The sequence below is a fragment of the Calliphora vicina genome, chromosome 3 (assembly GCF_958450345.1).
Source record: "Calliphora vicina chromosome 3, idCalVici1.1, whole genome shotgun sequence".
NCBI lineage: Eukaryota > Metazoa > Arthropoda > Insecta > Diptera > Calliphoridae > Calliphora > Calliphora vicina.
This window is the reverse complement of record NC_088782.1, coordinates 105,283,872-105,310,027: the sequence shown is the minus strand read 5'-3', so window position 1 is coordinate 105,310,027 and position 26,156 is coordinate 105,283,872. Positions and strand designations below refer to the sequence as shown.

Below are 26,156 nucleotides of genomic sequence, written 5' to 3'. Positions count from 1 at the left end.
GGAGCTATGACCAATTATGGACCGATCACCATAAAATTAGGTCGTGTGATTTATGTCTATATTAAAGTTAACTATGTTGAATTTTGTGTGTATACCAACATTTTTAAGCGATTTATGCACGTTAAAGTGATTTTCGGAAGCGGGTCTTATATGGGAGCTATGACTAATTATGCACCGATCGTAATAAAATTTGGTGACATGAATTTCGTATGTATAAAAGTTATTTGGAGCGAAATTTGTGTAGATACATATATAAATAAACATTTATGACCGATAAAGTCCAATTTCGGGAGGACATTTGTATGGGGGCTATATGAAATAATGGACCGATTTCAGCCAGTTTCAATAGGGTTCGTCCTTGGGCCGAAAAAATTATATGTACCAAATTTTATCGAAATATATTCAAAATTGCGACCTGTACTTTGCGCACAAGGTTTACATGGACAGCCAGCCAGCCAGCCAACCAGACGGACGGACGGACGGACGGGCGGACATCGTTTAATCGACTCAGAAAGTGATTCTAAGTCGATCGGTATACTTTAAGGTGGGTGCTAGACTAATATTTTTGGACGTTACAAACATCTGCACAAACGCATAATACCCTCCCCACTATGGTGGTGTAGGGTATAACAAGAAGACAATTTAATCTAATAAAAAAAGGAGCAACCCTCAACAAATTGAATTCCACACAAATAAATAATAATTTGAATCTTCCAGTGATTTCAAAACACGTTGCACACATTTTACGAAACGATGAAAACATAAAATGGAAAAAGCCAAAATGTAAACCAATGCTAAAAAAGCACCATAAAGAAAATCGTCTAAAATTCGCAAGAAAATATATGAAATGGACATGGAATGAATAGTGCGATTTATAACGAACTGTTGGAAGATGGTCTTCTCTCATATATGGATGAAAAAATGGATGAACATTGCCTATTCCATTGGTTTAATGAACATAGCCGTCCTCTGTTGGACTGGACGGCTTGTAGTCCGGACTTAAACCCAATGGAGAACTTATGGGGATACATGGCCCGTAAAGTTTATGCAAATAATGCCCAGAATGAAAGCACAATGACTGTGACAGAGCTGAAACTAAACAATACATAACAAAGAATCATCCACACATTATTAATAATGCAACAGTGGCCCATAAATTAAAGTTCGTTTATAGGAAAATACTAGATTATTCATTCGACTAATGATCGTTCGATTAATCGAATAATATCTTACGAATAATTATTCGAACAATTTAAAAATGGCCATTTTCGAATAACGAATAATTCGAACAATTTTATGTAGAATAATCGAATAAAACGAATAAATGTACATATATATTTAAATTTATTAAATTGTTTAAAATTTCTCATAATTTCAAATTTAGATAAGTAATAACTCACAAGAATTATATTGTTTCTGAAATTCGACAAATAACTAAAGACAAAGGGACTTCGATCCTTCTATAAATATGTAAATATTACTGCAAGAAGTTACAATTCTAAAAACAAATCTTTCAAAATTAGGACATCAACTAATGAAAATAAAAGGTACGGAATAACATATTTGTTATTTAGCTGGCAAAATAGTAGAAGAATCGCAATTAATAATCTAAATTTTAAATTGGAGTTGAATGTGATGGAGAATGTGATTTTGAAACGGTCGTCGAAAGTGATATTGAGGATGACATTTATAATGATTACATTGAAATAGATGAAGGCAATGATCTTAAAATATATGTATATAAGTGATGTTATTAACTATTCGGCATTTATTGACTATTTTCGACTTTTATCGACTATTCGACTTTTTTCCGACCAAAAAGTCGATATCGACTTTTTTCAGCAAAAAGTCGACTGTTCGAACAATCGAACAATCGACTTATAGAACCCTACTGTCCATGTAAACCTTGTGCGCAGAGTACAGGTCGCAATTTTAAAGATATTTCGATAAAATTTGGTACGTATTATTTTTTAGTCCCAAGGACTAAGCCTATTGAAACTGACTGAAATCGGTCCATTATTTCACCATGCCCCCATAGAAATGTCCTTCCGAAATTGGACTATATCCGTCATAAATGTTTAATTTATATATGCACCAAATTTTGTTACGATCGGTCCATAATTAGTCATAGTTCCCATATAGACCCGCTTCCGAAAATCACTTTAACGTGCATAAATCGCTTAAAAATTTTGGTATACACACAAAATTGAATATAGTTACCTTTAATATAGACATAAATCGCGACCTAATTTCATAGTGATCGGTCCATAATTCGTCATAGCTCCCATATAAGGCCCACTTCCGAAAATCACTCAAAAATATAAATTATTGAAATTTAAAAAAAAAAATGTTTTTTCTCTGTTACTTAGTGTAGGGTATTATATGGTCGGGCTTGACTTTCTTACTTGTTTTCTTATTTTTTTATTTTACTACCAGGGGTAGGGCTTCCGGTTAAGCTAGTTTTTTTTATATTTAACCATCTATGAATAAATTAAATTCAAAAACAATTTTTGGTTGGATGCTTTTTTAACATTTAATTTTTGGAAAATCTTGATACTTTGACCCAAAACTGCAAACAAAATGTGAAACCTCTAGTCGATTTTGCATACAAATTTCAAACCTTTTCCTAAATTATAGAAAAACAGGTTCACTATATAGTCCATTATAATTTTTCAAAACAATTTGATTCAGCAAATAAAAGATTTACCCAAAAATTGTTTTCACATTTGAATAAAACAGATTTCAATATTATTTGTTCTTTAATTCTTAAAATTTACTTATTTTGTAATGCTACACCGCATGCATAAAAATATGCATCTTTTTTCTAGGAATTCTTTGCTTTATTATATTTACATTTTAGCATAACAAATGTAATCATATTTTGTTTAACTTACTTGCATGGATCCCACAGCATTAAACCCTTGCCCGGACAATCCAGTGCACGTATAACATCACATTCCTTTGGATTACAGTAACATTTCAAACCATTGACCACCCGGGAACCAGCTGCTACCATGATGAGTAAATAACAGCATAAATATATTAAATATGTGCGTAAATTTAAAAAACAAAATTGTGTTTTTGAACACATTTTTCCCAATTGTGTTTCCGTTCGTTGTCTCTATGGTGGTTGGTAACGTTTATAACTCCACCGAAAAAAAAACAAACGCCAGCAACAGCAAGTGCAAGTTTGTTTTTTCTTTAAAACTTTTTTTTTTGCTATTTCCGGCTACAACGTACAATACTTTCTGCTCCTCTCTCTCTGTCTCTCTGTACGTGTTTTCGTTTCTTTTATAAGCAAATGTCACTAGGTTTGTGTGTTTTGTTGTAGTAATTCACAATTTTATGATACAAAATATAACAATTGTCTGTGTTGTGTTATTCGCAGCATGAAGGAAAAGTAGAAATATATGTATAAACGAACGACAATGTGAATGAAGAAATTGTGTTTTTTTTTTTCGAGAAAAGTTTTATCTTAAATAAAATTTATGTCCAGCAAGATGCAGGTGGTCTTTTGGTACTCGTATTGTGGTATGCATTTTGCTGTAGATATTTTCATATGCTTGATTTTTAGTTGTTTGCTTTCTTTCTTTGTTTTGCCTTTTTATGCGAAGAGCTGCAATGAAGAAATAAGAGAAAGAAAATACTATTAAAATTTATTATAAAAAAAAATCACAAAGTTTGGTTTGGAAATAGTGCTGCTAGCAGAAAGTTTGTTTAAAAAAAATCTCTCTATAAGTGTATTTTTTATGGTTTCAAAGTTTTATTTCAAAACATTTATAAAGATTTTCCTGAGTATGTGCATTGAAATTCAAAGAATTAAAAACACAACGTATAACATTTATGATAGTGTTTTAGTTTTTAGTTTTTTTTTATTTCTTATTAAGCAAAATTGTTTGCATAACAATTTAAATTGAAATATATTGTTAAGTATTGTGAATAATTTAGTTGAAAATATGAATAATTTAAATACAATTTTAGAATGTATTAGTTAAATTTTATATAGTTAAATATTTGCATAAATAGTTAGATTAAAACACAGACGAAAATTTGTTTAAAAGTTTAACTTAAGGAAATATTATGCATTAAAAAAATTCTCTCCAATTAAATGTTCAGCTCTACGCTAAGTTCTCTATCTGTACCCATTAAGGTGGTCCTTACATAGTACTTTATATACCCACCATCAAAAAATATGCAGCATATATTGATTTTATTATTCGGTTAGCAATATATCGAAATAATCAACGTAGACCCACAAAAGTATGTATATTCTGGATCCTCATAAGATTCTAAGATAATCTAGCTATCCCTCCGCTGTAGCAATGTATTTTGTAGGCCGTTTCCTGTTGATTCTAAATATATAAAAACTTTTCGGATCGGAAACAAAAATTTAGCATAATTTTAATTTAAATTGTTTTATATACCCGAGATACCTAGATTTGGGGCTGTTGAAAATACGATAGGGAAATGAGGACTAAAAATTTAAATTTTAATAGATGTACCTATTATGGCTTATCGGAGGGACTAAATTAAATGTGGCGGAATTCCAGGAAATTTTGCCTTTTGTCAGAAATTTGTTCAAATTATTTCTTAAAAATGCATTTCTTAGCCTACATGCAGAGAAGAAATATAGTTCAACATGTTTACGTAACTATTTCAACATTGTTACAAATTTTTTAACAATATTATAGTCACAGTAACTATTTACATGATTGTGGTAACCATAATATGGTTAATTTACGATTCACATAATATTGATTTTTTTATTTTCCATCCGATTTCAAAGATTAGGTCGGGTAGGTCTTGAAAAATATACTTGCGTGTGCTATTTATCCGAGTTATAGGCATTTCAAAATTGAAATTTTAAAATTTTGCCATACGTTGGTCCGTTTATTTAAAAATATTGATAGTACTTTTGAAGCGAATGGAATTTTTAGTTAGACAACTAAATTGCCAATAACATACAAATAATTTCAGAGTAGTATCAATAATGGATCCAAAAATAAATGATTTTCAATTTAGATATTTAAAAAATAATTGATTTTAGCTGTATTTTGGGGAAAAGGTGAATAAACTCTTCTTTTATTAAAAATAAACTTTCTTTAAGAATAAATAATAATTTTATATTTGTCTGTAAGGCATCTTCACGGAGAATATTCTTGTAGAAATAGCATGTTAAATTTTTTGAACATGTTGCCCCTATGCTTTTCGGAATTTGGCCTATTTTTTTATAAAAATTTAAATTTTGGGCCATATGTTTGAAAATCCCAAACCAGGATCAGACAACAGAAAGCAAACTAGGAAACTCCGATATGCTTTCTATTTATCTCCAAAGTATTTTCCCAGCCCCGAAGGGTAAAATTGTAAAAAATACCATTTTTGGGATTTTCGCTCAAATTTTTGGGAATTGCGGATTCTCTTTGACCTTTTGACAAGTTTTTTTATACTTTGTTATTTATAATAACAAATTTAAAAAATTTTGAAAATTTCATTGAGTTTTGTTGATAAATGCAGACTTTATTACATATTTATTGAGTTTCTACAATTAAATTCTTATCAAAATTTTAATATGATTGCAAATATTAGGAACAATTTAATCCACATTTAATCCGAACTATTTTGATTTTGTTTAGATAAGTTAATTTTTGGTCTTATAAAAAAATTTCAAATCAATATATCAATTAGAGTAAAAAATATGCAACTTTAAAACTCCGTCCTTCAAAAATATTGCACTTTTTCATACCAAAAATTTGTATTAATTTTTCGAACTTTTTTCGGAAAAGTTTACTAAAGTTTGCAAATATAAACCGATTTTAACAATTAATGTCTCATTTTTGTCTATATAATAGTCCTTAAAACATTTTGCAAAAAAATAAGTTTTCATAGAAAAAAATTAAAATAACTATTGTTGAATTTGAAAAATTACTAAAAAAAATAAAAATTAAAGCGAAACTTTTTATAAAATCTTAGAAAATTTTTTGGAATATGCATTTGATGCATACATTTTGTGATACCTTAGGTCTTTGCCTATCCATAATTGTTTAAAATTTTGAAATCGATATAAATATGTGACAGTTAGAGGTACTAAAGTACTACGACCTACCCTTAAACAGTTTTTTACTAATAACTCAAAATTTTGAGGGTGTTTCAAAACCTTTAAAAACAGCTTTAGTATGTTTTCATACTAAAACCCCCACTAGGTCATTTTTCAAGTTCTGACAAAAAGTGTTATTTTGTAGCAATCTGTAATTGGATTTTTTTTCTAATTAAGTGTAAATATCATTATTTACAACTTTGGTATCTTTGGTAACACCCACTGAAATTTCCCGGAAAAAATTTTTCGTAGGATATTTTAATTCTTTAATGTCCTTTTTGAAAGTGTTAAAATCTTGCACAAAAATGATACCAATAGAAAAATTGAATTCATTAAATCGCCCGGATCAATGTCATCCATATTTTCAAACAAAAACCAGTAAGAAAGTATGGTCGGTTAAGCCCGACCATATAATACCCTACACAAAGTAAAAGAGCAAAAACATTTTTCTTTTAAAATTTCAATAATTTATATTTTTGAGTGATTTTCGGAAGTGGGCCTTATATGGGAGATATCACCAATTATGGACCGATCACCTTGAAATTAGGTCGTGTCATTTATATCTTAATGAAAGTTATTTCTGTTGAATTTTGTGTATATACCAACATTTTTAGGAGATTTATGCACGTTTAAGTGAATTTCGGAAGCGAATCTATATGGGACATATGACTAATTATGAACCGATCGTAACAAAATTTGGTAACTTGAATTTTGTGTATATAAAACTTATTTGGAGCGGAATTTGCCGACCAGACGGACGGACAGACATCGTTTAATCGACTCAGAAAGTGATTCTAAGTCGATCGGTATACTTTAAGGATGGTGTTAGACTAATACTTTTGGGCGTTACAAACATCTGCACAAACGCATTATAACATATTATAAAAAAATAGGGTTTCATAGACAAAATTTAAAATAACTATAAGTCCAATTTCGAGAGGACATTTGTATGGGGGCTAAGTGAAATAATGGAGCGATTTCATCCAGTTTCAATAGGCTTCGTCCTTGGGCCAATGAAATTATATGTACCAAATTTGATCGACATATCTTCAAAATTGCGACCTGTACTCTGGGCACAAGGTTTACATGGGCAGCCAGCCAAGCAGCCAGATGGACGGACTGATTTTTAAAGTAAATTTGTATAATTTGTAGCTTTTTTTAAGCGTCAATCTCTGCATGACGATTTACCAGAGTATAATGATCGAAAATATTAACAGTTTCGTAAGTTCTATCGAACTTGAAATCCTTTATTGCTGAAAAAACACATCTTTATTAGCAAGAGGATAATTGGTATGATTAGAGGTCTTTGAAGAAGAATATCTGGAAATTCATGTCTTTAGTTGTAGTATTTTGTCTGCATACAAATTAGCTATACTGTTTGAATAAACTTTCAAAAATTTAAATAGATGTTTAAGCATGAAAACTGGAACTTGCCGAACTAATCGATTAATATAAGTTTTATCATAGTGATTTAAGATCGAAATTATCCTCAGAACACTTGCATGAACTCTCAGTTGTTAAACTAAATTAGAAATAACTTTTATTATAAGATAATTAATCTTATTTGATTTCTAATTAATATATTAAAATTGAGATGCATTAACAAGGGGAAAAAATGCAATTTTTTCAGTTTTTCCTAAAGTTTTACTATTAAAAAATTAGCTTTCCAATATAATTTGAAAGAATATAAATATGTCTTTCCAATTAGATATAAAGGACAAAATTTTGTTAAAAAATATTAAAGTTAATAAAAATGTTCCAAGAAATGTATGAACAATATTAAATATTTTGAGAAATATTAAAATAAAAGCACATTTTTACATATAATATATACGTATTTACTTGTATATGATTTTCTGTCTTCGTATGATACTGTTAATCTATTCGCAGGTATGAAAAAATTATTTTTTTAACGGCAGCTCCAAAACTCAATTTTCACATTTTTAAAAATGTTGTTAAACAAATTTTAGATTTTTTTTTTCATCTCATTGGGATTTATTGGTAACATAATGGGAAATAAAAATTGGGAAAAAGCATGACAATACCTCCTATAGTTTTTCCGTACATACGATTTAAATTTTCCGATTTTCGAGAAAAACAAATATTTTGTCCATAGTTTGGCGATTGAGCCCAATTTCCTTACTGTTGTGAATTTCACCTATTCAGGATGTTATAGTACAGCTAATCGTAAGTATAGCCTGAAAATTTTACTAAAATTGGAAAACAATAACCCTTACATAATGAAGGTCAAAGGTAAAATTTTTCAATATTTGGAATTTCTCGTGGAAATATAGCGAAATGTTATATACTTTTGGCCCGATTTTGATGAAACTTAAGAAAAATATAACATGAGGTCTAGTATTTGTAATAAGAAAATTAACCTTTAATGGCACTTGGGGTTAATATGACCCCAAACTTTTATCATCTTAACCTCAACCGATTTACCGAAAATTATTCAGGATGATTTTTTTTTTACAAATATTCACCAAACTGTGAAATGACACTCGGAAAAATCAAGCTTTCTTTATTAAGGGCCACCCTAGAGTATAAACTCTGCGTCTGTCTTTTAAAAACACTATAGATCCCACAAGTAGCTAGCTGGATGAAAGTTTCCACAAATACTCTATGTTGACAAGGTTTCTTTTATTAGTTCATTATTTACAATACCCCCATACAAATATCCCCCCATAATACTGTTCTAGCAGCCATAAAAATTTGTTCTAAGTACTCTGAAATTATACTGGAAAGGAATGCGAAAATTGTGCAACAATTGTTCCTAGTCCCAATTCAAGGTCCCCTCATATTGTTATAATATCATGATGAAAGTGGATGTAAACAAGTTTTGTATGGACCAAAATCTTTCTACCAACTTTTGTGAGGATCGGTCCATAAGCAAATATTATCAGCAAATATTTTATTGTCAATAAATATGTATATAATACCCACAAATTGTTTCTGAATTAATTTTTTTTTTACTTTCGTGTTTTGGAAAGCTACTAAAATCAGATAACAATTTTTTACTATATGAAATCTGTAAAAGAAACAAATATAAAATCAACTTCAAAATTAAATAGTTATGATTTTTTGAAATTCTAACTTTGATAATGCCGTTATATCAGTACATTTGCTAATAAAGAAGTACTAAACGAAATGATCGAGAAAAACTATTAGGATTTCGTAATTGCTATTTGAAAACTCTTGCATATTTATACCCTACACCACCATAGTGGGGAGGGTATTATGCGTTTGTGCAGATGTGTGTAACGCCCAAAAAGTATAAAGTATACCGATCGACTTAGAATCACTTTCTGAGTCGAATAAACGATGTCCGTCCGTCTGGCTGGCTGGCTGTCCATGTAAACCTTTTGCGCAGAGTACAGGTCGCAATTTTGATGATATTTCGATAAAATTTGGTACATATAATTTTTTCGGCCCAAGGACGAAGCCTATTGAAACTGGCTGAAATCGGTCCGTTATTTCACCTAGCCCCCATACAAATGTCCTCTCGGAATTGGACTTTATTGGTCATAAATCTTTAATTTATATATGTATCTCCACAAATTGCGCTCCAAATAAGTTTTATATATACAAAATTCATGTCACCAAATTTTGTTACGATCGGTCCATAATTAGTCATAGCTCCCATATAGACCCGCTTCCGAAAATCACTTTAACGTGCTTAAATCACTTAAAAATTTTGGTATATACACAAAATTCAACATAAATAACTTTCATATAGACATAAATCACACGACCTAATTTTATGGTGATCGGTCCATAATTGGTCATAGCTCCCATATAAGGCCCACTTCCGAAAATCACTTACGAATATAAATTATTGATATTTTAAAAGAAAAATATTTTTACTCATTTATTTGGTGTAGGGTATTATATGGTCGGGCTTGACCGACCATATTTCGTGTAGCATAGTGTTATAGTGATTATGAATAAGTCATTCTGGCCTTCAAATGAATTACTATTACAGTTTATTTTGTTTTTGTCCAAAAAATCATGTTTGCTTTTAAACTTAAATTTTAACAAAGTCATCCAAAATTAACTTCAACATGTTTTACCAATTTCTCACCCAATTTTAATACTAATTATTAGTTTTATCATACTCTTACTTTAAAGCTCGATAATTACGAAAAATATTCATTAAACATGAGAAAAAGAGGAAAACCATCAATTTTTTTTAAAATGTTGCATCACTGGCACGTGACATAATTAACTCAATGTTTAAATTATATTTCCTCTGTATACATTTTCCAGCATATTTCCTTTTATCTTATTTCCTTTTGTACTGTCATGTTTTTTTTTTATTGTACGGTTTCGATATCATTTTTTTTTTTTAATTTTATCTATAGCCAGCTGTAGATTTGCTTTCCTAGAATTGGTGCTAATACAAAACCAAAAAAAAAAATAGCTTATCTTTTTTGTTCACTATCTAGCCAAATGTAAGTAATGAATTGAAGGGAGATGAAGGGAAAGGGAAATAAGGATGTGCATGAATGAATGAATGCTTTAATATTGGCCATGTTGTTAAGCAGCTGGAGTGGAGTGGAGTGAGTAGCTGTTATACATATTATTTTGGTGTACATATTTTGTTTTGGAGTTCTTCCTTTTGTATTTGTGTGTGCTTTCGTTTAAATAGTAGATGTGGTCATAACAATTTCATGCTTTGCTGGTACATATTTTCGTATACACTTTCTTTATTTTTGTTTTCTTTCAGCTGCTTAATTTTTTCTATAAATATCACATTTTGCTTGCATGTACATACGTTTTGAAAGAGATGAAGAGGAGTGTAGCTGTTGTGGTACTTGTAGTTTGGCTTAAACGTGAGTTAAGAATATTCAACATAAATTCTGTTGATTTTCTTTATTTAGTTGTGTCTGTATGTAAGTATGTATGTATTTTCGACTCGTTTGCAAGTGTTAATCACGTTAATTTGTTAGTTGGTAGAACGTGATGAGTTTTGTTAACTGAAATGAGCTGAAGTAAAACATGAAAGCAAGTAGTATTATGGCTTAAAATGGGTTTGATCAGAGAGAGAGAAATTTAAAAGAATTTTTCAAATAAATAATGTAGGAAAAAAAATTATATTATTTGTTAATTGGGTTTGAAAATTGTTTTAAAAATCTTTTTTTTAATAATTTACTTAGTTAATTTTTAACAAAATTGAAATATATTTTTTTATACAAAAAATTAATTTCAACTTTCATTAAGCCTTAACTATATTTAAAAATTTATTATATTAGTTAAGCAACATCTGTACATATGATTATTATTTTATTGCAATAACAATCATACGTATTGGTGTACAGTGGTAAACTAAGGAAGTGAAATACTGTTTTGTATGGCCTACTTTTAGGAGGTTTTTAATAAATATACGTTAATCATACGTATGATTAATATTTTCTTGTCTTGGTTATACAATAATCATACATTTAAACTTAGTTAACCTTAAAACTTAAAATTAATTACCAAAATAAAATAAATACAGGGAAATCCCGGTATAACGAACGATATGTTGTCAGGCCTATTCGTTAAATTGAAAAATTCGTTATATCGAGATGCTTTTTTTAATTTCGGACAACTTTTTCTGTATTGGAATTTAACTAAACGTATGGCGTTTTGATCCCTAGCACGATGGGGCCAATGACAGGTTTTGAGGCAAAAAGTCCTTTTTTCATGACAACCATTTAAAAAAAATAATAACGGAATTTTATATTTAACACTTTGCAACACACAAATATTAAAAAATTAAAGTCAGGTGGCAACGCATGCTTTGCTACATTTTCCGACATTCAATCATAATGAAACAACAAAGGAATTTTAGTCATCAAACAAAAACTTTTAAGTTTATAAAAATTTTGTAAAATGGAAAACACTTGTAAATGTATGTAAATTAAAATGTTATAAAAATTTAAAAAAAAAAGTTGGGTGTGGTAAATAATTTTTTGTGTCAACTTGTGTTGTCTTTTATGTGAAGTTTTTAATGTCGTCCATATATTATTTGGAATAGAAATTTGTTTATACGAGCGTATCCGTGAAACAATTTATATGTGGAGAAAGGTAATAATGTCTACTATAATTTTTTGGAAAAACCATCTGCCGCTGTTTATAAAAAATTATTTCCAGATAGCGTATAACTTAAAAATTTGGATATTTATACCCAAAACCTCCATAGTGGAGAGGGTATATTGGGTTAGTGCTGATGTTTATAACGCGCAAAAATATTGTCCTAATACCCACCTTATGGTATACCAATCTGCTCAGGATCACTTTCTGAGTCGATTAAGCGATGTCCGTCCGTCCGTCTGTCCTTCTGTTAATGTATACCTTGTAATCAAACTACAGGTTGCAATTATAAAGCTAATTGGACAAAATTTGGTACAGGCTTTTCTCTTGTCCCAGGGACATCGGTCCATTATTTCTCCTAGCCCCCATACGATTGCCCTATCTGAAAATAGTTAGGCTCTCATAAAAATCTTAGTTGGATATCTATCCAAACCAAATTCAGCACAAATAAGTTATATATAAGCCGAAATCGCACCACCACATTTTGTGACGATCGGTCCTTAATTAGTCATAGCTCCCATATAAGACCCACTTCCGAAAATCACTTTAACCAGCATACATCTCTTAAAAATGTGGGTATTCCATTAAAATTCAATACAAATAAGTTACATAGATACAAAATCATGTCACCAAATTTTATAACGATCGGTCCATAATTAATCATAGCTCCCATATAAGGCCCACATCCAAAAATCATTTTAACGAGCATAGATTTCTTACAGATGTTCGTATTAAAATAAAATTTAACACAAATAAGTTTCATATACAGAGCAAACATGCCACCTAATTTTAGGGCGATTTGTCCATAACTAGTGATAGCTTCTCGCTTAATTTCAAGATCCGCCTATCGCCATGCATATATCTCCTGTCAGGAGAGTAGGTGTGGCAGTAGACAGATTGACTTGAAATGATTACTAAAGTCTTTGGTTTGACCTATTTATGTGACCTAATTGAAAGTCAGAAACTTATTATTTTACAGTGATTTGGAAATGGGCGTGGCACTGTCCGATTGACTTAAATTTTTTACTGAAGATTTAGAAACTTCTTATTATCATCTGTACGAAATTTGAAAGGTCTAGCTGTTTCCTGTGATTTATTGCCTCAAAAACTGGTCATTGGCCCCATCGTGCATAGGTTGGATGAGCTGTGTGACATTAGGAGGAATGAATATCGTCAAAGTTTGTATATCTTTAATAGTTTTTACTAATTGATCTTGTGGAGGCTGGCGTTGTGCATTATCCACGATTAATAAAACCTTCATTGTAAAGGATTTCGATTCTGAAAATGATTCGGCCTGTAGAAAATTAAACTCAGGGACAAACATTAAAAAAAAAACAGATTTTGAAGATTCCAGATTCCACTTAATTTGTGTGAACATAATTTACAGGAAACACTTGATCACGATAAAATGTTTGCTTTTATTTTCTTCAAAATGTTGAGAATTTTGTTATTCCATATTTCATTCATTCATCTGAATTTTTTACTTTTTCTTTCAATGAAATTCTTCTATGGTTTCCCATATTTAATTCATGTGAACACTTACACAATTATAGCCTGTTTCACAATATTGAATGAAAGCCCACTTGACCACGGCTGTCGATAATGAAATCACCATCGAAGTTTTCTCAATAATTTCTCGGGTAAAACATTCGAAAACGGCTATCGCGACAAGAGAACGTGCTCCTAGAGCTCACCTGTCGCTCAGTATTTATACCCTACACCACCATAGTGGGGAGGGTATTATGCGTTTGTGCAGATGTTTGTAACGCCCAAAAATATTAGTCTAACACCCACCTTAAACTATACCGATCGACTTAGAATCACTTTCTGAGTCGATTAAACGATGTCCGTCCGTCTGGTTGGCTGGCCATGTAAACCTTGTGCACAGAATACAGGTCGCAATTTTGAAGATATTTCGATGAAATTTGGTACATATTATTTTTTGGCCCAAGGACCAAGCCTATTGAAACTGGCTGAAATCGGTCCACTATTTCACCTAGCCCCCATACAAATGTCCTTCCGAAATTGGACTTTATCGGCCATAAATGTTTAATTTATATATGTATCTCCACAAATTCCACTCCAAATAAGTTTTATATACACAAAATTCATGTCACCAAATTTTGTTACGATCGGTCCATAAGTAGTCATAGCTACCATATAGACCCGCTTCCGAAAATCACTTTAAAGTGCATAAATCGCTTAAAAATCTTGGTATACTCACAAAATTCAACATAGTAAACTTTCATATATACATAAATCACACGACCTAATTTCATGGTGATCGGTCCATAATTGGTCATAGCCCCCATATAAGGCCCACTTCCGAAAATCACTCAAAAATATAAATTATTGAAATTTTAAATGAAAAATGTTTTTGCTCTTTTACTTAGTGTAGGGTATTATATGGTCGGGCTTGACCGACCATACCTTCGAGATATTTTTAAGCATAGAAAATTACTCGAACATTTTTGTTTCGAAATTTTAACGAAATAAACGTATTATCGACATATTATCGAGAATTCAAATTTTTTTGAAATTTTCGAAGTTTTCTCGAACATTTTTATTTCGAAATTTCTTCATTTTAGTGAATAATCTTTATTTTCGAAACTCAGGTCGGGTGGGATATTTCGAATGCGAATGAAATCTTTCATTCGATATTGTGAAACAAGCAATTAAAACCACTATAGAAAAAATTACAGCACCTATTATTAAAGAGAGTAACCATTAATTTTCTTTACTCTTTTTTTTATACTTTCTGTTCGTTATATTCAGTATACAATTTTCGTAATGTTCGCTATATAAGGTTATCAATGTTAAAAATTTGGTCGTTTGTATGTTTTTTCTCAATTCGTTATATCGAGGATACAATTTTTGAAACATTCATTATATAAGGTAGTCAATGTTACGAATTTGACAGTGCGTTAAATCGGATTTGCGTTAAAGTGAGATTCGTTATACCGGGATTTGCCTCGAGATAATAAAATTAAACAAATCTCCTTATTTGAATGATTAATACTGTCAACTGCCTTATCTTTGTTAAATAGATTTGTACGTCACCTTGAAATTTTCGTTTTTTATTGAGGACGTTGGATATGTTTGTTGATCCACACAGAACTATTCTTCCAATAGCATATTCTGAATTTGTATAACCTTAAAAATTAACCTTAAAAATAGATTCCAAGCTTTCCAAGATTCCAGGCTTTTCAGAATCATCATTCAATTGAGTTTTTATTGACTGTTTTGCAAATACAGTACTGAAATTTTTTTTGAAAAATTGAGCATTTTTAATTGAGCTTCTTTAAGTATGTTTAAAACATTTCTCTTAATTGAAAGCGAATTGCTTATGTTGCAACATTAGCGTTTGTTAACGGATTTTGGGAATTCTTAATAGGTTGTCCTTTAGACTGGGAAAGCAATGGATTCCTTTCCTTTGAAATTAATCATCTGAACATCACATTGTAACTTGAAACACAGGTCATACCTTATCATACCTTTCAGTTTTTTATTGCAATTAATATTTGTGTAAACTCTTACATAACAAACAAAATGTGTCATTCTAATGAATCCTTTCTCAAGTGTAAAATCTTTATTACACTTTCAAAAATATTGTTTTTCATAGAATTAAAAAAATTCTTGAAAAATAAACACCTTGAAATGTATACCGTTTTATTTTTCCATAGAAATCCAACACCTTCATGTGTATTAATCCCACTATTAAATCTTCCTTTTTTTAATATTTTCACAATCACTCCTGCTTTATTAAGCTTAACTTAAGTGTATCCTTTTTCCTGTGAATTTATATTTAACAACAACACCTTTATCCTTGTCATACCACTTTTTCCACATCCCCACTTTTTCCAGTTTTTTTTTGGAAAAACCCCCTACTAAAACGTGTTTAAATTTATAAAAATATTTCCTTTATTCAATAATTTATGAGTTTTTATTATTGCTACAAAAAAAGCAACTTTTATACACCAAAGTCTCATTCGCCTTGAAGAGAATGAAACTGAATAAAAAAATAAAATGTGAAAAATTGGGCAGTTACAGGAGTGTGAAGATATGAAAAAATGTTTGCTGGCTTAAAAAAAAATTTACAATGTAGTATTTTACTCATAAAGGCATATATAGAAAGTCATAAATCATATAAAATAAACATTTTAACAAAATATTAACAAAAATCGTTTGTATGGTTGATAAAATGAAACTAAATATAAAATAACGTGGTAATGTCAAAGGCGTGGAGAAAAACTGGGGTCGAATTTTTAAACTGCTGGATAAGTCAAAATTGTACACTTTCCATTTGTTAAGGTGTTTTATAAAAAACTTAGTTTAAAAAATAATTTAAACGGAGACATATCGTTACCTTAAAATACGGATGTCGTATGTAGCAAAACTTAACTTTTCAATAGATGGTTTTGAATGTTTAGCATTAAATTTCTTCAAAATGGCCCTATGGATTCTCTCTAGTTTTGGATTCAATATAATTTGAATATTTGATTTTGTCTACTTTGTCAACGTTATTATTTTACAAAATATAAAAGCAGGACAATTTGAATTGACCTTGTATTTCAAATTAGTGGCTTTAAAATAAACATATGTTTTAAGGGTTATGCAAATATATATACATATATGTGCGCTTCTGCTCGAATTTGTATATTTGGGAATTAATAGATACCAAGCATGAATACATGTTTTTGTTAATATTTATATTCCTAACAAACTTTTCTTTTATGAATATATATTTACTAGGGTGACCCTTATATTAAATTTGTTAGATTTTTGGTGCTCTTAAGGTCTACATGGCATCCGTTATCTAATCCTCGAATGTTGAAAACTCAAATTACGTTTAGAGATTGCTTATTTTATATGAAGATTCGAGTTTTGGGTCAAAGTAACAATATTAAAAAAAAATTCAAAAATTAAATGTTGAAAAAAAAATAGAATTTTATTTATCCATAGATGTTTAAATATAAACATTTTCTGACATCGTTAATGCAGTATAGCTTAATACCTAGAAAATCTTAAAATGTTATGCATTCTCAAATACCAAATTTTTAATTTTCAAAAATTTTTTTAACAAGCTTTCAAAAAATTATAAAAAAAATATCTTCGATTGTAATAAAATTTAAAATTTTTATAAAAGGTTTACATCTCAAATAAAGGATTTTCATTATCAATCAATAGTTTTTTATGCAGGTTTTTCGTTATCAATCGTCACTATTCCTAAACAAATTTTTCAAGCTGAATGATATACATATATTTTTGTAGATGTTTTCAACCTGAAACATTATTTTTTTGTACTTAAAAATTAATTACTTAAAAACATATGATTGAAGATCAAATTGAACTTCAAAAAAACTTACGATTGAAAATAAAACTGAACTACGTAAAGAACTTAGATTGAGCCTAAAACTTAAATTTGAGGTTAAAATTTAAATTAAGAAAGACCTACGATTGAAGCTAAAATTGAGCTACAAAAAGACCTACGATTGCAGCTGAGCTATAAACACTCAAATACTTACGATGAAAATTTGAATTGAACTACTTAAAAACTTAGGATTGAAGCTAAAATTAAACTTTAGAAAGACCTACGATTTGATGCTTAAATTGAATTATATAAAAACCAACAATTGCAGCTAAACTTGAACTTTAAAAAAACTTACGATTGAAGCTAAAATTAATCACATAAAGACCTACAATTGGAGCTAAAATTGAACTTCAGAAAAAACTGCGATTGCAACGGTTTGTAAGAATTCATTCTTAATTATATTTTCAAAATCAGAACAAAATTACATCTCTCAAACATTAGTTAATGAATGAATTCATAGGCTTAATAACTTTGATAATTCATCTATTTATGGAAGTGCCAGAACCTAAAAGGTCTAACTTCACTTTTAAAAAATTTCTCAATTTTGTTATAAACGTTACTATCTAATCAGTTCTGAACTCTTTGAAAATTATTTTGTTCTTCTATTATTTAATTTAATAGGAGTGAACTACAACCATATTTTCCGTTTAATCATTTTCATACTTTATTTAAAAGTTTCAAGTGGGCGTGGCATTCTCCATACAAAGTTAATATTTATTATGGAATATCTGGTATATATAACTGTAAAACAAGCAAAACCTGGATGAATTTAGTTTCATACTTTGACATACTTTGACTGAATCAATGATTATCAATTCGACAAATGTAGATTCAATAATATGGCCGCTAATATTATTGAATCTACATTTTTCGAATTGATAGTCATTGATTCAGTTTATTTTGTCAACATTTTTTTATAAAAACATGTGTTCCGCTCGCTTTTCATCAGAAATTGATACCTCAACAAACACAATTGTCGAATTTGGGATGATACTAAATCATATGAGATCCAAGTCGTTCAATATATCTCGAAAAGGTGAATGTTTGGTGTAGAATTTAGGCTCTCTCCATCATGCGGGTCAGGCAATTCCACGATGTTAAACCACACAAAATAAAGTCTAACGGGATCTATGGCCAGTTCACATTACTCCTACGTGAGATGACCACGACGTCATCTCGCTGCATAATGTCAAATGTAGCATGAACTGTGTGGCATGTTTCGCCGTCATGTTGAAACCACATGTCGTTGGTATCCATATCATCAATTCAAGTCAAAAAAAAGTTGGTAATCATCGACTTTTAGCGCTCTCCGTTGACGGTGATGGCCTGGCCAACATCATTCTCAAAAAAATATGAACCGATGAAGCCAGCCTAAAATCCACACCAAACACTGATTGGGTATTGCTCTTAGATCTCATGTGGATTGGCATCATCCCAAATTTAACAATTTTGTTTCTTGACGTACACATTCATTTAGAAATGGGCCTCATCGCTGAAGATGATTTTTTGATGAATATTAGCGAAACGAACAGAACACCTATTTTGATAAAAACAATTTTATCCATGCTGATTTGACAAAACAAACTGAATACTTGACAGCCAATACTACAGCTGTAGGATCAACAATATGGATGCTGGCAACTATTAAAGTTCGGAAGTCCCTTTTGGATTTATTTTTGAGAAATATTTCAACAAATGCACCATCAATTTCAATGGTTAAAAATGGTTTACTGAATTTCATGGTCGCCCGAAATAATTGAAAGAGATCACGAAATGGTGTTTGAAAGTGCGAGAGATTGTGGAAGTCATACGCATCTAACACAGCTCAGTGGTATAAATTTTTAATGATCACTTTGGTATGAAAATTGGGTTCCCAAAATGGTACACCCATATGCCGTTTCAATGGCAATAATCTATGAATTAAACTACGAAATGATCTCTCTTCCACCCTATTTACTGGTTTTTGCCCTTAGTGACTATTTCTTGTTTTCAAACCTAAAGAAATATCTCAGCCGAAAATATTTGACTCCACAGAAGAGATCATCTCGAAAAAAAAAATTATGACATCGACAAATATTATACATATTTTGGAAGGGATACAAAAAATTGTAGAAACGTTGCCCAAAGTGCAAAGAGCTCAAAGGAAACTATGTTGAAAAATAAAATAATTTTTTATCCAAAAACCCGTGTTTCATACAAAAGGCCATGGACTCATTTAATTTAAACTTTTTTTCAATATTTAATTTTTGAAAATATTGCTACCCAAATCTCGAAACTTTAAATAAATTGCAAAACATTTAAGCGTTCTGCAATTTCGCTCAAATTTTCAGCATTTGAACTTTAGATGACGGAGAACTGGAGCATGGAAAATTCAAAAATTGCAAAATAAGGGTCAACCTAATATGAATACACTTATACGTTTCTAACTTTTCCTAGTGAAACAAAATTTTCTAAATATTTTTCTGTGTTCTGTCTGGTGGTGTCTGGTGAATTTTAAATAATTAATAAATATTTTTAAAAATTGGTTTTTGGATATAAATTCTCTGCTACAACACAAACATTTAGACATTTGTGAACTCAAGGGTATTAAAAACAGAAAACAAATATATTTCCATGTTCTAATACAAATGCACTTTTCTACATTTGTATGTAAGTATTGAGTGTATTTGTTTTGCTGTTTTGAAAGAGTTTACAGCCCTAATCGAAATGTTTTTAGGTAGAAGTAAAAATACATGTGCAATTGTATGTTTAGTTTTAGTTTTTTATTTGTATTTGTTGCTGTTGTGTGTCTGTGTGTAGTTAAACTTTAAATCCAATAATTTATTTAAACATTTAACTTTAACTTACGATGACTGCATTAGAAATTATATTTATAGCATTTGTATGCCACAAACTAAATGTTTAATGTGTCTAACCGCAAATGCAATTTTCACATTACGAATACTTTGTGTACTTTATACATATATATTCCGGTATTTAAATGAGTTTTTCTGCAAAAAGGCTTAAAAATAGCAATTGGATTATGGTGTTTTAATAAAATTTACAAAATAATATTAAAAAGTTAATTTTCAACTGTTGGTTTAAATTAAATAAGTTTAAGGAATTTTATGCTATATTAAAACTATTATTAGGATTTTAAAGAAACTTATTTGTTTATAGATTACTTTGAATTAAAGTCTTAAATTTGTTATTTTCCTTTAATCATATCTTATAATTTCTGTATGTTTGAGAACATTTTTTTATGGCTTTTCAAAATGAAAAACTGCAATGTTACCTTTTTTCCTTCAAGTATTTCCAAATTGTAGGCAATTTCATTTATAATACTTTGCAGCTTTTGTAGAAAACAAATTGTTTGTAAAAGTTTAATTAGCCTTAATACTTCTACCAAAGATTTTGTAATTTTACACAACATTTACCACTGATACAAACAACCATTAAGTTTTCTTTTATGCAGCCAACAAAAATGCAAAATAAATACGGTTTTTTTAATAAAATTCTTTTCTCCTATTTCAATGAAATATTTCCACTCATATTTATGGCTATTTCTCTGGGTTTGCCAATAATGAAACAACCAAATACACAAGTATTTTTTTCAGATTTTATATTTTTCAATGCAAATTTCCACTTCATTCCAAACGTACTTGTAAACTAACATAAACTCTTTACCAGCAAAACAATTTAGTAGTAATTGAGTTTTTTTTTATATAGCCTTCCTCATGAGTTCGTTATTCTATTTGTAATTTCTAAAAAAAATTGTTTTGCTACCCCACAAATAATTGCGGCAATATAAACATTAAAAAAATATAATTTGTGCAATGTAAACATCTGTCTGTGTGTGTAAATCACGCTCGCGTCCAAAATACGCAACCGAAATTAATGAAATTTACACAGAAATATTAGCTATTGTCCGAAGTATTTTGCTATTGAAAATCAGAGAAATCTGTTAAATATAAAAAAAGTTATGACACAAAATGTGAGGTAACCTCTAAAAAATTAGATGTATTATCGCAATGGAAATAATTATGTAATTTTTGAAATACTTGCACCATTTCTTTTAAACTTGAAACGTCAATAAAAGAGAAGTAGAGCTTTTAGAATATTGGGTTGAAGTTTTCTTTTTGAAATCCATATGGCGCTACAGTGGGTCAAAGTTGGCAACATGAAAAATATGTTTGGCCTTGCAACTGAAAGATAGTTTCCGCAAAATTGTTGGCACAGGTCTGTTACAAATGCTTTCTAAAATTTGTCTTAACAAAACATCTGCCATATCTGTCTATTATACACAAACAAAATGCCAAGAACTTTAAAATATCTACTTTTTACAGTTTTTTGAAACCCCATTATAATATAGGAACAATTTTGAAGCATGGATACATTAGCTATTTAAAATGGCACTGTTATGAGCAGCAAAATGTTTTTTTCATATATTCTAAAGCCACTAATCTGTCAGTAATACTTGTCCACATAAATTTGACAAATCGAATAATTGCGGCAATATAAACAATGAACCATAAAAACATAAAAAAAAAATATTGAAATTATGCACTGTAAACATATGTATGTGTGTGTAAATCACACTCACGTTCAAAATACGCAACCGACATTAATCAAATTTACACAGAAATATTAGCTATTGTCCTAAACATTTTGGTATTGAAAATCAGAGAAATCTGTTAAATAGAAAAAAAGTTATGACAGAAAATGTGAGATAACCTCAAAAAAATTAGATTTATTATCACAATGAAAATAATTATGTAATTTTTGAACTACTTGCATCATTTTTTTGAAACTTGAATTGTCAGTAAAGCAGCTGTCTTGATTTTACAATATTATATTTGAAAGTATGAGTTTTAACCCCAGATGGCGCTACAGTGGCCCAAAAATGGTCTCAAATGTGAAAAATATTTTTGAACTACAAGGTTTTTTGTACACAACTGGTGGCTAAATGTCGGAAATACTTTCATAAATATTTCTCCTTAAAAATTTCCCAGATCGGTAATCTATAAACAATTAATCCGTAAAATTTTTTTTTACTGGATCTGTATGTGTTTGTGTAAAACATGCTCACGTCCCAAATAATCAGCCGAAATTAATCAGATTTTAACAGAAATTTTTATTTTAGTCCTAGTTATTTTGGTATTAAAATTCAGTAAAATTTGTTACATAGAAAAAATGTTATGACCCAAAATGTACGATAACCTCAAAAAAATTTGATTTATTATATCCATGATAATAATTTTGTAACTTCCAAACTACTAGTCGCATTTCTTTGAAATTTGGAACTTCAAAAGACGAAGAATTGAGCTGTAAGAATATTTTCTCTAAAGCTATGAGTTTTAAGAACAGATGACATTACAGTGGATCAAATTTGGTCACCTAAAATGTAAAAAATATTTTTTAAAACTGTCAGCTTTTTAAACAAGTTATCAATAAAAAAAATCTATCAAATCATCCATTAGAATAGAAAAAATTTAAAACATATTTTTGATGTTTTAACTATAATGCAGTTTTCGGAAAATTGGTAGCACATACCTAACAGAAATACTTTCTAAAACTTTTCATAACAAAAAATCTTGCAAATCTGTCCATTATAAGCAAAAAAAAACTTCTTTTTTCACTGTATCTGTCTGCTCAAAATATTCATTAAAAATTCTTTAGATTTCAGGCATAAATGATGCCTTTATTCTGCCTTTTACACATCTTTGTGTTGCTTTAAAACCCCGAAAATATGCTACATTTTTCACCCTTATATTATCAAAGGTTTATCAAGGCACCACTTTTTAAACAGCTTTTCTTATTATTGTTTTTGTAGTTCGTTTTTGTTTGTGAAACTGTTTTTGTATTTCTTGGTTAAAAGTGTTTAAATGGAAGCAAAAAGTATAGCTTTAGAATATTTAGAAGCTCAATTCAATTGTGATCGTTAAAAATTAAACACATTAATAATAAATGGTACAAAATATGTTGGCAGCATTTTGTGTCAGAAAATAAAACGCCATTAGTAATTTAGGTGTTTACAATCAACCAAATCTGCTAAGTAGAAAAAAACTATGGACCAAAATATGAGATAACCAAACTACTTGTCGCATTTCGAGTTGAGCCTACAATATGACATTTTAGCGCTAAAGTTGGCCACCTAAAATTTTAAAAAATATTGTTGGTCTTTTTGGCCTAATTATTGCTGTATGTATGCCCACTGTATTGCTGTAAGTACCCGTTCAAAGACATTAATCTGAAACCTCAACTTATCCTCTATTGGCATTCCAAGTTTCAAAGCATTCCAAGTTTCCAAAAACTATTTTAGAGTTAATTATTCAAAAACAGTACAGTTTAATTTTAATTAAAACAAGTAAAATATATTCAAGGTTACACCACATTTTGTTTGATAATTTTACTCCTACCAAACAATTGATGCTGATTTTCAATACCCAACTGTGTAGGATAATGATGAATATTTCTATATAAAATCAATAAATTTTTGTTGTGTAGCTTAAACGTGAGCGTGTTTTACACACACAGCACAGTGGGCAGAATCGAAATTTTTTGGAAATAAATCTGGCATTTGTAAATGGCTGGTCCGATCGCAATAAAATTTTACGTGGGCATAGCCAAGGAGCATTCAAGTTTAAGTTATTAAAATGGGCTATACAAATGCTCCAGGGGCGTCGATATGGGGGCTCAAAATAAGGTACCTTCGACATGTAAAATATTTGAACACGTGCCATTCTTTTGTTTCCCATCCGAAAGCGATCGGCTAGGTCTTCAAAAAACATGCTTGCATTTGCTATTTATCTCTTCTAATTTTCGAGTTATAGGCATTTAAAAATTTAAATTTTAAAATTTGGCCATACCTTGGCCCGCTCTTTTAAAAATATAGGGCGTAATTTTGGACCGAATGGACTCGAATTTTTTTGTTAGTTAGACAACTAAATTAGTAATAATATACAGAAGATTTGAGGTCAATATCTATTATGCATCCAATAAATATTAAAAAAATAGTAGATTTTTGCTGTTTTTTGGGCGAAAAGGTGACTTAACTCATTTTTTTTATTAAAAAAAAACTTTCTTTTAGATCATATAACAATTGTATGTTTTTCTGTAAGGTATCTCTACGGAGAACATTTTGGTATAAAAAACATGTAAAATTTTTCAAATATGTCGCCCCTACGCCCTTTGGAATTAGACCTAGTTTTTATCGAAAATTCAAATTTGGGCCACATGTTCTAAAATCCCAAAGCTGGGATCAGAAAACAAAAAGCAGCTTCGGAAACCTTGATATTTTCTTTATTTATCGCCAAAGTATTTTCCCAGCCTCGAAGAAAATGTGGACCCCATAGAAAAAATTGTAAAAAATACCATTTTTGGAATTTTCGCTCCAATTTATAGGAATTGCGGGATGCCTTTGACCTTTTGACAAGTTTTTTAAATTTTATTATTTAGAATGACAAACTTAAAAAACATTGCTAATTTCATTGAGTTTTGTTAATAAATAAAGATTTTATTACATATTACATATTCATTGAGTCTCTAAAACTAAAATTTATATCAAAATTTTAATAGGATTGCAAATATTAGTAACAATTTGATCCACATTTATTCCGAGCTATATTGTTTGGTTTAGATAAGTTAATTTTTGGTGTTACAAAAAAAATTTCAAGTCATTATCTCAATTAGATTCAAAAATATGCCAATTTAAAATTAAGTCTATCAAAAATATTGCACTTTTTCTTTTAGAAACTTTTAGTTTTAGAACGTCGAGTCCATTCGGTCCAAAATTACGACCCACATTTTGAAAAAAGCGGACCAAGGTATGGCAAAACTTGAAAATTTAAATTTTGAAATGCCTATAACTCGAAAAGTATAAGAGATAAGCAGCACCGGGCGCTTTCCAATAATATAAAAATCTTTGAAATCGGATAGGAAACAAAAAAATTGCACGGTTTAAAAATTTTACATGTCGAAGGTACCCTATTTTGAGCCCCATACCGCCGCCCCTGGATCATCTGTATAGCCCATTTTAATATCTTAAACTCGAATACTCCTTGGCTACGCCCACGTAAAATTTTATCCCGATTTATTTCCAACAATTTTTGATTCTGCCCCACTGATAACAGGAAGATGGTTATAATGAAAAACAATTTATTTTTTGTTTATAGCTCGGCAGTTATGAACAGAATTCTACCAAAAGTTATACATATTTATTGTCATTTAGTTTTTTTATATGTTTCACTGTATATAACTCATAAAATTTGTATATTTCTAGTACTTAGTGTAGATAATTTAAGATTCGCCACTGCCGAAAACAGCACTCCATTTTTTTTTTCTAGTTTTACACAAATGTCGATTATAACTTTTAGTTGAAATTGTATAAAAGAATGAAAGGAAGTTAGAGAAAGAGAGAGAGAGCGAAAGCAAACTCGTGTTTGCAAATTTGTGTATAAATATCTGTGTATGCGGTTAAACATATCCTGTTTTACATTTACTAACAAAACAGAGCGATTTCAGTTTTTGTACGAGCATGAATATTTGTATTTATATTATTATAAAATACCTTAGAGATACTACTGCAAAATATTTAGACATAATAATGTTTAAAGATTGTGATTTGTTATAGCG

The 26,156-nt window shown here is 29.7% G+C and overlaps 1 protein-coding gene across 1 annotated transcript in view; it reads right to left on the bottom strand.

Moving 5' to 3' along the window:
• Positions 1-3,193, bottom strand: part of cmpy (crimpy) — a 190,284-nt gene extending 187,091 nt beyond the window's left edge. Inside the window, exon 1 of the mRNA XM_065505210.1 lies at positions 2,895-3,193. Within this exon, the coding sequence (XP_065361282.1) occupies positions 2,895-3,091 (197 nt within the window). The 5' untranslated portion in view covers positions 3,092-3,193. The remainder of the gene's footprint in view (positions 1-2,894) is intronic.
• Positions 3,194-26,156: the final 22,963 nt, after the last annotated feature.